General features: G+C 40.7%; 1 protein-coding gene across 2 annotated transcripts in view; it reads right to left on the bottom strand.

Annotated features, from left to right (window-relative positions):
- The window catches only part of Ap4e1 (adaptor related protein complex 4 subunit epsilon 1), a 119298-nt gene that overhangs the window by 64397 nt on the left and 40298 nt on the right, over positions 1–14603 (bottom strand). For both annotated transcript variants that reach the window (XM_045157350.1, XM_045157351.1), the window contains 3 exons: positions 9758–9879; positions 4913–5072; positions 1761–1927 (listed from right to left, as the gene is read on the bottom strand). In XM_045157350.1, coding sequence (XP_045013285.1) covers positions 1761–1927; positions 4913–5072; positions 9758–9879 — 449 coding nt within the window. The remainder of the gene's footprint in view (positions 1–1760; positions 1928–4912; positions 5073–9757; positions 9880–14603) is intronic.

A 14603-nucleotide genomic window follows, 5' to 3' on the forward strand; every position in this document is an offset into this window, starting at 1 on the left:
TCCTCTGTAGGCTAAAAAATTAAAATACAAATGCATCCATTGCATGACATCAATGTCAGCATATTGATTAGCAAATATCTTCTTGAAACAGAAAGGTCCTTGCTCTCAGAGAAACTGAAGTGTACTTGGACTTGTAATCAAACATTCCAAAAAAAATGTTTAAATAAAAATAGTATGAGCTGGGCATGGTGGCACACACTTTTAATCCCAGCACTCAGGAGGCAGAAGTAGGAGGAATGCCATGAGTTCAAGTCCACCCTGAGACTACATAGTTAATTCCAGGTCAGCCTAGGCCAGAGTGAGACATTACCTTGAAAAACCAAAAACAACAACAACAAAAAAGAAAGAAATAGTATGTAAACTGGGCATGGTGGCACATACCCATAAGCCCAGCACTCAGAAGGTGGAGACAGGAGGACTAGATAAAATTTCAGGCAGGCTGGGCTACATGAGAGAAAGGGGAGAGGAAAGAAGAAGACAGAGCAGGGGAGAGGGAAGGAGAAAAAGGGAGAAGAGAGGAGGGGAGGGGGAAAGGCAGGGGAGAGAAAGAATAGGAAAAAAGAGAAGGAAAGGAAAGAAAGAAGAAAAGAAAAAAGTATGCGTGTTTACACACAAAGAGCAAGAATAATAAAGCAAGTATAAATAATTGGTAATGTAGAAAGATGGACCTTCCTATACTATTCTTAGAAACTTTAGGTTTATAAGTTTGAAAAAAATTACAGCTATAAAATTATGTAGATAGACAGATGGTGTGTGTGTGTATACACATACAAAAATCTCCAAGTAGAGCAAGAGTTGGCAAACTAGCCAAAGGGCTAATATGGGCAAACACCTGTTCTTTTTTGTTGTTGTTGTTTGTTTTGGTTTTTTTGAAGTAGGATCTCACGCTGACCTGGAATTCACTATGCAGTCTCAGGGTGGCCTCGAACTCACAGTGATCCTCCACCTGAGTGCTGGGATTAAAAGCGTACACCATCATACCTGGCTTAAAACACCTGTTCTTTTTTTTTCTTTTTTTTTAATTTTATTTATTTATTTGAGAGTGACAGAGAGAGAGAGAGAGAGAGAGAGGCAGAGAGAGAGAGAGAATGGGCGTGTCAGGGCCTCCAGCCACTGAAAACAAACTCCAGGTGCATGCGCCCCCTTGTGCATCTGGCTAATGTGGGTCTTGGGGAATCGAGCCTTGAACTGGGGTCCTTAGGCTTCACAGGCAAGCACTTATCCGCTAAGTCATCTTTCCAGCCCAACACCTGTTCTTTATGGATATAGGATAGGCAAATTTTTTAACACTGGGAAAAAAGTACTTCATGAATATGGATATTATATAAAATTGGGGTTTTAATGTTTATAAAGAGTGCTTTTGGAACACAGCCAGCTTACTCATTTACTTACTCTGTATGGTTGCTTTCAATTTACAACAGAAAAAAAAAGGTAGCAGCAACAGATTACATATGACCCACACAGCCTGAAAGATTATCTGAGCCTTTGTAGTAAAAGACTCCGAGCCTCTATTCAGTTAAGAAAGCTTCACCAAGAAGTCTGCACTTTAGATACCTTGCAAATGGGAAGTATTTAGTGAGCAGAGAGTCAAGACTGTCCCAGAAACCCAAAGGAGTTTATGCCCCTTACATTGACTTATTTTTCACTGTTAAATCAATTAAGCATTGGCAGAATAAGGTGTTTCATGAATTCTCTATGTAAGTACAGCCTATAACTATTTTACAGAATGGGGTCATTGTCATTTACTTAGTATAGTTTACCTTTGATCATCTTTTCCTAGAAGTCCTAGTATTCTCAGGAGCTGAATTTGTAACCATGGTGCTGGCACACTATGATAATTGAACTCTACAGGGAGCTTTCCTCCAACTACTTGCTTCAAAATTGTCACAAAACTCCCAGTCAAGTCTTTATATCCAGATGAATTCTCCTACAGTGTTAAAAAATAAACTTTCTGTTAATTATTATTTATTTTTGGCGTTTGTTCTTTGAGATAGAGTCTCATGTAGCCCAGGCTGCCCTCAAACTTCTTTGTAGTAGAGGCTGATCTTGAACTCTTGTACTTCCTGCCTCCTTCCACCTCCCAAGCACTCACATGTACCACCACACCTGGGCTAACAAATGTCTTATCAGGACTGGAGAGATAGCTCATCCTGTCTGAGTGCTTCTCAGGCAAGCATAAAGGTCTGAGAGGACCTGAAACCATCAGAGCTCAATTCCCCTGAACCTCATAAACAGCTGAGCATGGCCACGCATGCCTGTAACCCTAGTCCAGTGGGAGCTCATAAAAGTGGTAGCTCTGGGCAGAAAGAGACTCCATCTTAAGGAAATACAGAGATGAGTGATGGAGGAGAGACACCTGACATTCCTCTTGACATTCATACACATATCTGCACGCACATGTGCATATAGTACATACACAGACACCCCACCATATGTTATACAGAAAAAAATACATATATATAATTTTCATCTATGATGAATTCCTTTGACTACACAACCCAAAGCTGAATCATCTTCAGAAGTTTCCATACCCCTGCTCTTTCCTTTATACAGTTTAATCATATTTCAAAAGTTCTTATAATGACCTCCTGGATAGAAGCCAATCCTACTAGCACTTAAACCAAAAAATAAAAAGATCTGACATACTTACTGGAAAAGGGTAGCAATGCTACTACTCTGGAAGAATCAAGGTCTGCTTGTAATCTCTGAATTAAGTGTGAAAAGACCCAAGTAGATGAGTAAAATTCATTTCCGGAAGAAGAGCATAGACAGCTACGACCACACAAACATCAAAGACTCCCAGATCAGTGAGCTACTGATTAAAAATTGGCTATATTGTATGTGAACATTTCTAGTCCTGAATTAGAGGACCTCTACTATCTGCCTACCTACCTCTTGGACTGGAAAATTAAATATATACCCCTTAAAATGAACAATAGCTTCTTCCTGATAATTGACATTAGGTGTCAAGGGCAAATGTTAAGAAAAAAAAAACATTAGTATCCACACCATAGTATTTTAGAACATAATACATTGAAAAGACAATTTTTGGTTCTATAATTTTATTTTATTTATTTTGTTTTTCAAAGTAGGGTCTCACTCTAGCCCAGGCTGACCTGGAATTCCCTCTGTATTCTCAGGGTGGCCTTGAACTCACGGCGATCCTCCTACCCCTGACTCCCAAGTGCTGGGATTGAAGGCATGTACCACCACGCCCGGCTGGTTCTATAATTTTAAATAAAATCAACCATATAGATGAAGAAGGGAATTTCAAAGGGGAAAAGGGGGGGAGGGGTTATTACCATGGGATATTTTTTATAATTATGGAAAATGTTTAATAAAATTGAGAAAAAAAATCAACCACATATTTTATTATAGTAAATGCTTATAAAATCTTTCATAAAGATATCTTTTGGTTTCCATTGTGGTACTAAAGACCAAATATATTTTTGAACACAAAAAGTTCAAATGTTGAGGAAGGAGGATCAAGCATTCAAGGCTAGCCTCAGGTATATAATGAATTCATGGCCAGCCTAGGCTACATGAGACCTGTCTCAAAATATCAGTGATAATAATATTCAGGTGATCATAAAGAATGAATTAGTTTAAACCCACTGTCATAATTTAGAATTATGTTTACTATACCATCCAACTCTGTTGCTCCTTTGACACAATATTGTGTGGAGTCAATGCTGCCACCTATACCTGGCACAGCCTGCTCCCCACCTGCACCGCCCCTCCCCTGCCCAGCTCTCCTAATTTCCTCAAGCTGTTATCCACCTCAGAAGCTGTATAAGAAAATACTGCTAGAATCTAAAAAAATGTTCTACGTCACTAGTCATCAGGGAAATGCAGATTAAAACTACATTGAGATTCCATCTCACTCCTGTCAGACTGGCCACCATCATGAAAACAAATGATCATAAATGTTGGTGGGGATGTGGAAAAAAAGGAACCCTTCTACACTGCTGGTGGGAATGCAATCTGGTCCAGCCATTGTGGAAAACAGTGTGGAGTTTCCTAAAACAGCTAAAGATTGATCTACCATATGACCCAGCTATAGCACTCCTAGGCATATATCCAAAGGACTCATCTCATTTCCTTAGAAGTACGTGCTCAACCATGTTTATTTCTGCTCAATTTATAATAGCTGGGAAATGGAACCAGCCTAGATGTCCATCAACAGATGAGTGGATAATGAAGATGTGGCACATTTATACAATGGAGTTCTACTCAGCGGTAAAGAAAAATGAAGTTATGGAATTTGCAGAAAAATGGATGGACCTGGAAAGGATTATACTAAGTGAGGTAACCCAGGTCCAGAAAGCCAAGCGCCACATGTTCTCTCTCATATGTGGATCCTAGCTACAGATGATTGGGCTTCTGCGTGAGAATGAAAATACTTAGTAGCAGAGGCCAGTAAGTTAAAAAGGAGACATAAAGGGAAGAGAAAGGAAGGGAGGAAGATACTTAATAGGTTGATATTGTATATATGTAATTACAATGATTGTAATGGGGAGGTAATATGATGGAGAATGGAATTTCAAATGGGAAAGTGTGGAGGTGGGGTGGGAGGGAATTACCATGGGATATATTTTATAATCATGGAAAATGTTAATAAAAATTAAAAAAGAAAAAAAAAGAAAATACTGCTAGAACAACCACAAATCTGCAAATTTAATTCATTTTACATAGCTGCCATTTTTCCATTAGTTCTTTAGTAACCTAACAGTCTGCAGCATTCAAAGCAACTTCATCTGCCAGATGTTATCAACAACTGTAAAAACTACACTTAAAAGTTGGTAATAGCATAAAATATTAAGCATTTTATTACAATACTGGAGTTTTCTTTTAATCCAATGAATATATTTTTGTAATAACAACTGAGCACCTGCTGAAATTGCCAACTTACCTTAATCATCCTAAGGTAGATGTGCAAAGAAGCAGCCATGACCCCAACATCTCTATCACAAAGTGCTTTGCGAAACTTAGTATGGATGTGCTGTACTTGATTGGGAGCAATGAGATGGAACTTGTATAATGCCAGCACAGCTTTTCTTCGTATAATCTCCCTGAAGAGAGAAAGAAAGAAAGAAAGAAAGAAAGAAAGAAAGAAAGAAAGAAAGAAAGAGAGAGAGAGAGAGAGAGAGAGAGAGAGAGAGAGGGAGGGAGGGAGGGAGGGAAGGAAGAAGGGAAGAAAGAAGGGAAGAAAGGAGGGAGGGAGGCAACTTAAGCAATCTGGGTTATCAAGCATCTATCATTAATTTCTTTATTCTAATACACTAAACTACCACTAACTAGAAAGTAAGAACAATCTCAAGTGAGGTTTCTGTGTTTTGGGTTTTGTTTTGGTGGCGGGGGAGGCAGGGAGTTATTGTTTTGAAATAGGGTCTCACTCTGTAGCACAGGCTATCTGGAACTCACTATGTAGACCAGACCAGGCTGGCCTTCAACGGATAGCAATCTGCCTTCCTCTGCCTCCAGAGAACAGGATTACAGGTTTGAGCCACCAGGCACAGGTTGGTTTTGGTTTTCTTTTTTAAAAAAAAACAAAACACAAAATGAAACAAAAAAAAGAAACAGCTGAGAAGTGGATATTAAACACCAATTTTTGTCTTTTATCTGTCTATTATTTATTTGAGTCAGAGAGAGAGGTAGACAGAGAAGAGAGAGAGAGTGAGAATGGGTGCGCCAGGACTTCCAGCCACTGCAAATGAACTTCAGAAGTGTGCGCCCCCTTGTGCATCCGGCTTACGTGGGTCCTGGGGAATTGAACCTGGGTCCTTTAGCTTTGCAAGCAAGCGCCTTAACCGCTAAGGCATCCCTCCAGCCCTTGGTTTTAGTTTTCTAAGATGATCTCACTGGGTAGTCCTGGCTAGTCTCCAAACTCATGACTATCATGCCTCAGCCTCCAAAGTGCTAGGATTATAGAAATGTATGACTACACCTGACTTATAAAACTTTAATTACCTATATTATATATTTATCTAGTTATAGAATTTTGTTGTTGTTTTTTCAAGGCAGGGTCTCACTCTAGCTCAGGTTGACCTGGAATTCATATGTAGTCTCAGGGTGGCCTCTAACTCACAGTGATCCTCCAACCTCTGCCTTTACAGTGCTGGGATTAAAGGCATGTGCCACTACACCCCAGTTAGTTATAGAACTTTTAATATCACGCATATAGTACTTTTGCAATCAGCTAAAATAAATTTTGTAATTCCTTGACACATTTTAAAAATCATGATTGCTAAAAATTTTGAAGAGTCAAGAATAAAAATCATAAATAAATAATCTCAGCTTGTAGCATCATGGGTAACCATACTCCAAATATTCTGAGGACAGGAGAACACAAGGGACCTTCATGGCATAAAAAAAATGTTGCTCCTCTCCTAGCTGGATAATGTTATTTAAATCTCATAATATGGAGGAAACTATATGCCAGTCTCATATTTCATTTTCCTATAACCATCCTTTCTTGAGATTCTATTATTTTAGATAAAAGAAATACTTACTAAGAATCTTTCAAATCCTTTACTTTTATGTTTGTTCCTTGAGATAAGGCATCTCACTGAATCTGGAGCTTACTAGGTTTGGGCTAAGGGTGACCAGCAAGACTCAATGATCCTCCTGTCAATGCTCCCCTCAGCTCTAGGGTTACAGAGTTATACCTGGCATTTATGAGGGTTCTGAAGTTTGAACTCAGGTCCTCATGCTTATATAGCAAACACTTCTACCAATGAACCATCACCCCAGCCTTCCAGAACTTTTGTTTTTCCTTTGATTTTTCAAGGTAGGGTCTCACTCTAGCTCAGGCTGACCTGGAATTCACTATGTAGTCTCAGAGTGGCCTTGAACTCACGGTGATCCTTCTGCCTCTGCCACCTGAGTGCACCACCACGCCTTGCTCAGATCTTTTTTAAATAATATTTCATATGTCAAATTTGTGTTCAGAACAATAAAACAAGGCAGAAGAGTGCTAGAGAAGGACATTCTCTTCTAGCCTCCATGCATATGCACATAGGGCACCTGCATATGCACACATACATGTACTGTGTGTGGGCACACAAAAGAAACAACAAAAAAAGTATGAAAGGGCTGGAGAGATGGATCAGCAGTTAAGGCACTTGTCTGTAAAGCCAAAGAACCCAGGTTCAATTCCCCAGGACCGATATAATCCAGAGGTGCATGGTAGTGCATACATATGGAATTTGTTTGCAGTGGCTAGAGGCCCTGGTGTGCCCATTCTCTCTCTGTCTCTCTATTGCCTCTTTCTCTCAAATAAATAATTTTTTTAAGTATGAAAACTCTGGAGGCCATAATATTTACCAAATTAAGCAAGTACCAGAAAATTATTTCCCTCACTTGTGGTTAATACTTTACATGGTCATATAAAATCATATGTGCATATATTAGACAAAAGTGGAAGTGAAAAAGTCTAGGGAACAAAGAGAGGAATGAAAAAAGGGAGGGATGTGAAAAAAAATTACAGGAAACACAGTAGGGGAAATATGCTCAACAAATAATATATACCTTTAAGAAAAATTTAAAATAATCTAAGTTTCTGAAAACAGTATAAAATTATTCTACAATTTTTCATAAATGCTATCACTGAAGCTGGAGGAGTCATGGTGGACCATTTCTTAAAGAATATAGCTTTAGGGCTGCAGAGATGGCTTAGCTGTTAAGGCACTTGCCTGCAAAGCTCAAGGACCCAGGTTCAATTCTCCATATTCCACGTAAACCAGATGCACAAGGTGGCACATGTGTCTAGAGTTTATTTGCAGTGGCTAGAGGCCCTAGTGTGCCCTACTTCTCTTTCACTTTCTCTCTCCTGCTCTCTGTGCCTCAAGTAAAAATAAATTTTAAAAGATTTGACAAGCAAAAAAAAAAGAAAAAAACTGACACAACTTCAATCCCAGCAATCAGGAGGCACAGGCAGGAGGATCACTGTGAGTTTGAGGCTGCCCTGAGTCTCCATAGTGAATTCCAGGTTAGCCTGGGCTACAGAATGAGTAAAAACCTACCTTGTGTGAAACCCTACCTTGAAAAATCAAAAAAATAATTTTTTTAAAAGGATACAGCTTTAACATGACATTTTATAATCTATTAAAAGATTACAAATACTGACTTATAAAATAAATGGTGTATGAGAAACAAAAGAATTAGCAAGAATGTATTGGACAGCCAGGCATGGTGGCACACGCCTATAATCCCAACACTCAGAAGTCTCAGGTAGGAGGATTGCCATGAGTTCAAAGCCAGCCTGGGACCACAGAATGAGTTCCAGGTCAACCTCAGAGTGAGACTCTGCCTCAAAAGAAACAGACAAAGAAAAACAAAATGTATAGGAGGTGGCTTAGGGAAATGGCTCAGTGGGTCAAAGGCGCCTGCTTGCAAATCTGTTGGTCCCAGTTTAATTTCCCAGCACCCATGAAAAGGTGGACACAAAAAAATGGCATATGTCTGCCACTCATTTGCAGTTGCATACACACACACACACACACACACACACACACACACACACACTAAATAAATATTTTTGAAAAAAAAATAATGTATAGGACTGGGGATGTATTCAATCCCCATCACAGCAATAAATAAATAAATAAATCAGCTTAAAAAATGTATAATGAAGTAAAAATGAAAATGAGCCAGGGGTGGTGGACACACCTATAATCCCAGCACTCGGCAGGCAAAGGTAGGATTGCCATGAGTTCAAGGCCATCCTGTGATTACATAGTGAGTTCCAAGTCAGCCTGAGCTACAGTGAGACCCTACCTTATAAAACCAAAAAATAAAAATAAAAATGATAAATATTTTGCTAACTTTAAAGATTATGAAGAGGCTTAGCCAAAAGAAACAAAGTGGTAAAAAGTTAGTAAGCTCATCTGCTCATAGTTAAGGAATTTTATATAAGTCTAAAACAGAAAAATACCTCAAGTCAATGTGTGTTTGGATAGCTTCTACTAAAATTAGAAGTTGAACACTATGAGTCTGATATATGCTGAAATTGGACCAACAGGATTCCTCTCACTGTGGGTAAGAAAGTGATCTAGAACCAGGTAGTATTCAGCAAGGTAGAAACATGGCCAGAGCTGAAGGACCATCTAGGGATGGCACCAGCATCTTTCTTTAATTTCATGTATGTGTGTTTCATGTGCATGAGTGCAGTCATGCACATGCCACAGTGTGCACGTGGAGGTCAAAAGACAGCTTCAGGTGTCATTCCTTGCTTCCTGCCTTATATGAGGAGGGTCTCTTGTTCAGCCCTTTCTATGACAGGCATGCTGGCCTGTAAGCTTCTGAGATTTTACTGTCTATGCCTTCCACCTCTCATAGGAGGGCTGGGATTGCACATGCTTTTACATAGGTTCTAAAGTCAAATTTAAGTCCTCATGCCTGCATAGCAAGCACTTTTATAAACTGAGCAATCTCCTTAGCCCTCATTTCCATCTTGAAGGACTTTCAAAAAGAAAAGAAGAAACACTTGGCTGGTTTGATTTTCAGGATCTCTATGCCTCAGCTTCTTGAAGATGCACAAAGCCCTGAGTTTAATTCCAAGCATTGTATAAACTGGGTGTACTGGCACACACCTGTAAACCCAGCACTCGGATGGTAGAGGCAGGAGGATCAGGGGTTCATGAATATCCTCAGTTACACAATACATTTTAAGCCAGCCTAGATTACATAAGACCCTGTCTCAAGAAAAAAAATGAAATATATGGTATAAACATCTATGTCAAAGGAATTTACTTACTTAGGATGCTGAAGTTTATCTTCTATTAATGGAAGAACAGCGGGAATCATTTCTCGAGGGAAAATTTGGCTGACAACAGTGAGTGCCATGCACACTTCTACCAGGTTAGTGCTCTGCAAGTCCTGCCACCATTAAGGAATGAGAACAGTCTATGTAAATTTTGAAACAAGAGATGGCACTTAATATGTAACAGTCATATATATGCTTAGTAATTTTCTCCTAGCTTTACAATTCATTTGCAGATTCATACTTATGTCATATCTTACAGAATTGTCTCAATTTGTTTCATTTGCCTTAAAAGGGTCAGGGTAAAAGACCACTGATATGAAAAGAAATTAGTTTTCTGTTCTGATGCTGGCTCGAATAGTCTCCTGTATATATAGTCCTTAAAAGTTTTTCTAAACTAATAACAAAATAACTGTATGAACTTCTCTGGTTAATTATGGGCAAAAATTTAAAAGGAAATAATTCTATAATTTTAGCAATAAAAGGCATATGTTCATACATACTTATATATGCATATGGCTTATGACTCTTTCTAATATAACCTCAAAATATATCTTAAAGTTTGAGAAAACTTTAGATACTAGTAACTTTAGTATATGAAGTAAAATTCAGAAAACAATATACACACATTCTGACATATCTAAAGTCTAATACAAAATAAATAGGAAAGACTTGTAGCTTTCAGAAGATGACACACAGGCATGGTCTCCAGGGAAGTGACTGGGGCAAGTTGGACAACAGCTATCAGGAGAGAAAGGTGATGTCTAAAAATCATCCAGTCTGGGCTGGAAAGATGGCTTAGTGGTAAAGCACTTGCCTGCAAAACCTAAGGACCCAGGTTCGATTCCCCAGTACCCATGTTAAGCCAGATGCACAAGGTGGCACATGCATCTGAAGTTTGTTTGCAGTGGCTAGAGGCCCTGGCACACACACTGTTGATCTCTATCTGTCCTTTTCCTCTCTCTCTCAAATAATAAAAATAAATATTAACAATAAAATGTCCACTTTAACAGCAAAGTTGTAAAGAGCAAAATGCTATATTTCTCTACATTTCTTTATATCAAGCTTAGAAAAACAGATATCACTTCCTGGTAGGAGCTCACAAAAGAATGGAATAAAACACTTGCTTAAGCAGATCCAGATGGTTGATACACAGGATGTTCTGCTGGTCTAAATAACATTATCCCAGACCTGTATTGTTAAGCAAAATCCCTAAGGGCCAATAAAGCAGGACATTCTGAGAATCTTGGTGGCAGGCCTACTTCACACACAACCCCCCTAGATGCTTTCTGTAACTGACCAACAGACCTGTTTCACAAGTTTGGTTTTTTTCCTGTAATCCTCTTTTTAGAAAAAAAAAATATATTTTTATTTATTTATTTACTTATTTGACAGAGAAAGTGAGAGAGAGAATGGGTGTGCTAGGGCCTCCAGCCACTATAAACAAACTCCAGACACATGCACCCCCTTGTGCATCTGGCTAACATGGTCCTGGGGAATCCAACCTGGGTCCTTTGGCTTTGCAGGCAAACACCTTAACCACTAAGCCATCTCTCCGGCCCTGAAATCCACTTTTATGTTTATGAGAGGACCAAATTTGCTCCTTGTTGCGAGCACTCTCAAAGATGATTGGTTGAGAGGATTCCGCCGGCGAAGGCCAATGATACTCAGACACTGGTATACTTGCAAAGGAGTTTACTGGGATGAAAGTCACGCACAAGCAAGTCCAAACTATCACAAATAATATTATAGCTAATATAATATTCATCGCTACATTACTAACACAAGAATATTTCTAACGAGTCTAACATGTATACGACCTGACAACGCGAGATTTGAGTTGCGACGTTTTACGACCTGGCCAACGCGAGGTTCGAGCTGCTACGTTTTACTTTCGGTTTGCTGCGCTTCCAAGCCGAGTCTTGGTCCGCTGGTGTAAGCTAGTGCTCTGGCTTACGGATGATCATTCGGACAGAGTGTCGGGCTGATGAATTCGGATCGGTGATGTTTCTCGCGGGGGTCTCAGTCAGGACTGCTGAGTAACCTTTCAGTCAGCCATAGTGTCGGGGAGACTGAGACAATGGTTGCTGAGCAGCTGGGGTTTTTATACCTTCCAATGCTTATCTAATAGTTTCACACACACATCTGCTAATCTCTACTACTGCACACAGTTAGTCTTAGTTTTGCTTACAAGCTTTGACTTTGCATTTTTTACTCTCACAACAAACTTGTTTATCCTAAACTGTCCCTGGACCATATGCTGGTCCTTACATGCTCATAACACTCCTTTATAGCTAGGCCTAAGTTTCAGTGTCCTGGAGAGGCAGGCAAGACTTCTGGAAAAAAATCCTGAACAAAGGGCAGGCTGTTAATCAACAGTGACCCTGACTTGTAGCCAGGGAAGATAGCCACCATTTTGTGCTCTGGGGGTTGAGTCAGCTCTTGGAGACATGCCCAGACATAGCCAAATGTGTCCCTTTACCCCAACCAGTCAGAGACGTACTACTGTAATTGCTGCTTGTCTAGCCAAGTACATTAGAAGATCACCTAAACCCACCTGGAATTCCCCTAGTTGTGCTTAAAAGGAGGCTGCATGCTCCTCTCAAGGTCATTTTGTATGAATGGTTGACCCCTGCATGCTAGCTGATCCCTGCATGCTAGCTGATTCTGCAGAATGAGCATTCTTTGGTTTTACATCCTATTTGAGTCCATGGTCTTTCTTTCTTTTTTTTTTTTTTTTAATTTATTTATTTATTTATTTGAGAGCGACAGACACAGGGAGAAAGAGAGAAAGACAGATAGAGGGAGAGAGAGAGAATGGGCGCGCCAGGGCTTCCAGCCTCTGCCAACGAACTCCAGACGCGTGCGCCCCCTTGTGCATCTAGCTAACGTGGGACCTCGGGAACCGAGCCTCGAACCGGGGTCCTTAGGCTTCACAGGCAAGCGCTTAACCGCTAAGCCATCTCTCCAGCCCTTGAGTCCATGGTCTTTCTTCAGCAATTTTCAGATCCTTACATTTGGAGGTTCGTCCAAGATCACTGGGGATGCCCCCAGGTTCCCCACCGATCAGTTAGTTGGGGTGCTCCTCTGTGTATGTGTCTTTGTTCTGCTCTGTTCCTTGTTTTCCAGGTAAACCTGGTGTCGGGACACAATCTGGAGGCCCACGAAAGCCAGAGGGATGGGCCAATTAATACCTGTGGGCCAGGGGGGTCCGAAGACACTCTGGATCCCCATTTATTGGAGCCTGAGAACTCCAATCTGTCTCTGGTTTTGATAAATAGTGATGGGTAACACCCGTCTAGCAGAGCCTGTTCACAGGATAGGCCGCCAAGAGCATCATTTTGGTTTCTTTTTCACTTCCCAGGAAATTTGTTTCTGTATCTGTATATTTGTGTCTTATTCGTCCTTTTCTTATTTTTTGTGAGACACCATGGGACAAGTGGTTCCACCCCACTGGACCTAGTCCAGTCACACTTTAAGGATTTCCAACAACTGGCAGACAATCTGGGTTTAACCTAACCATCTTTTGCAGGAATGAATTGCTGACTTTCAATGTGGGATGGCCAGAGGGAGGCACCTTCCACCTTCCCACCATTTACCAAGTTAAAGCTTTTGCAGGTGTTCTTCATGACTGAGAGAAGAGAACCCTAGCCACAGCCCAAAAGTCAGTTCCAGGGCCAAATGGCCAGCCCATGGTCGAGGATGACATTGACATGGCTTTTCCCTTGATTCGTCCTGTGCAGGCGCCATGTCTCTACCTCTTCTCCCAGCAGCCCCCCGTGGATCCCCTCTTTTCCCAGTGGTCCCAGGGGCCCCCGTCCCTTCTTTCTCCTTCGGGTAGCTAGACTGGGACTCCAGCAGTCGTCTCAGCCAATCAAAGCCTTACCTCATGTACTAGACCGGACCCTGGGTGAATGCCCAGGAGCAGGGCAGGGCTGAAGCCAGGCAGGGCTGATCTAAGGTGTATGCAAGCCCCACCAGCCACCACAGGGCCAGCACCAAGAAGCAGCGAGAAAAAATAAAAAGGTCATGTTTTACAAAAGCCTATGGTGAACTGAAGTTTTTATAAACAATGCCGTATTTGCTACATGATGTCATAAATATAGTGTGGTGGTTTGATTCAGGTGTCCCCCATAAACTTAGGTGTCCTGAATGCTAGGTTCCGAGATTTGGTAATTAGGGCTGGAGAGTTGGCTTAGTGGTTAAGCGCTTGCCCATGAAGCCTAAGGACACCAGTTCGAGGCTCGATTCCCCAGGACCCACGTTGGCCAGATGCACAAGGGGGCGCACGCATCTGGAGTTCGTTTGCAGTGGCTGGAAGCCCTGACATGCCCATTCTCTCTCTTTCTCTCTGCCTCTTTCTCTATCTCTGTCGCTCTCAAATAAATAAATAAATAAAAACAAAAAAAATTAAGATTTGGTAATTAACGCCTCCTGGAGAGAGCATATTGTTGGGGGAAGTCTTGAGGGTGTTATAGCCAGTTTCCCCAAGTCAGTGTTTGGCACACTCTCCTGTTGCTATTGTCCACATTATGTGGGCCAGGGGGTCATGTCTATCCTCTGCTCATGCCATCATTTTCTCCTGTCATCATGGAGCTTCCCCTTGAGCCTGTAAGCCAAAATAAACCTTTTTCCCACAAGCTGCTCTTGGTTAGGTGGAATCTACCAGCAATGCGAACCAGACTGCAACATATAGTTACTGAGTTTATATTCTAGGTCAACTTCAACTTACATAGAGGATTATTGAAAACAACAGAATTCTCTCTGAAGTGATAATTTATCATTTGTCAGGTATTTTAAAATAATAATAGTAATAAAAGATTGTAATGTCCTGTTACTT

Source organism: Jaculus jaculus, chromosome 8 (assembly GCF_020740685.1).
Source record: "Jaculus jaculus isolate mJacJac1 chromosome 8, mJacJac1.mat.Y.cur, whole genome shotgun sequence".
NCBI lineage: Eukaryota > Metazoa > Chordata > Mammalia > Rodentia > Dipodidae > Jaculus > Jaculus jaculus.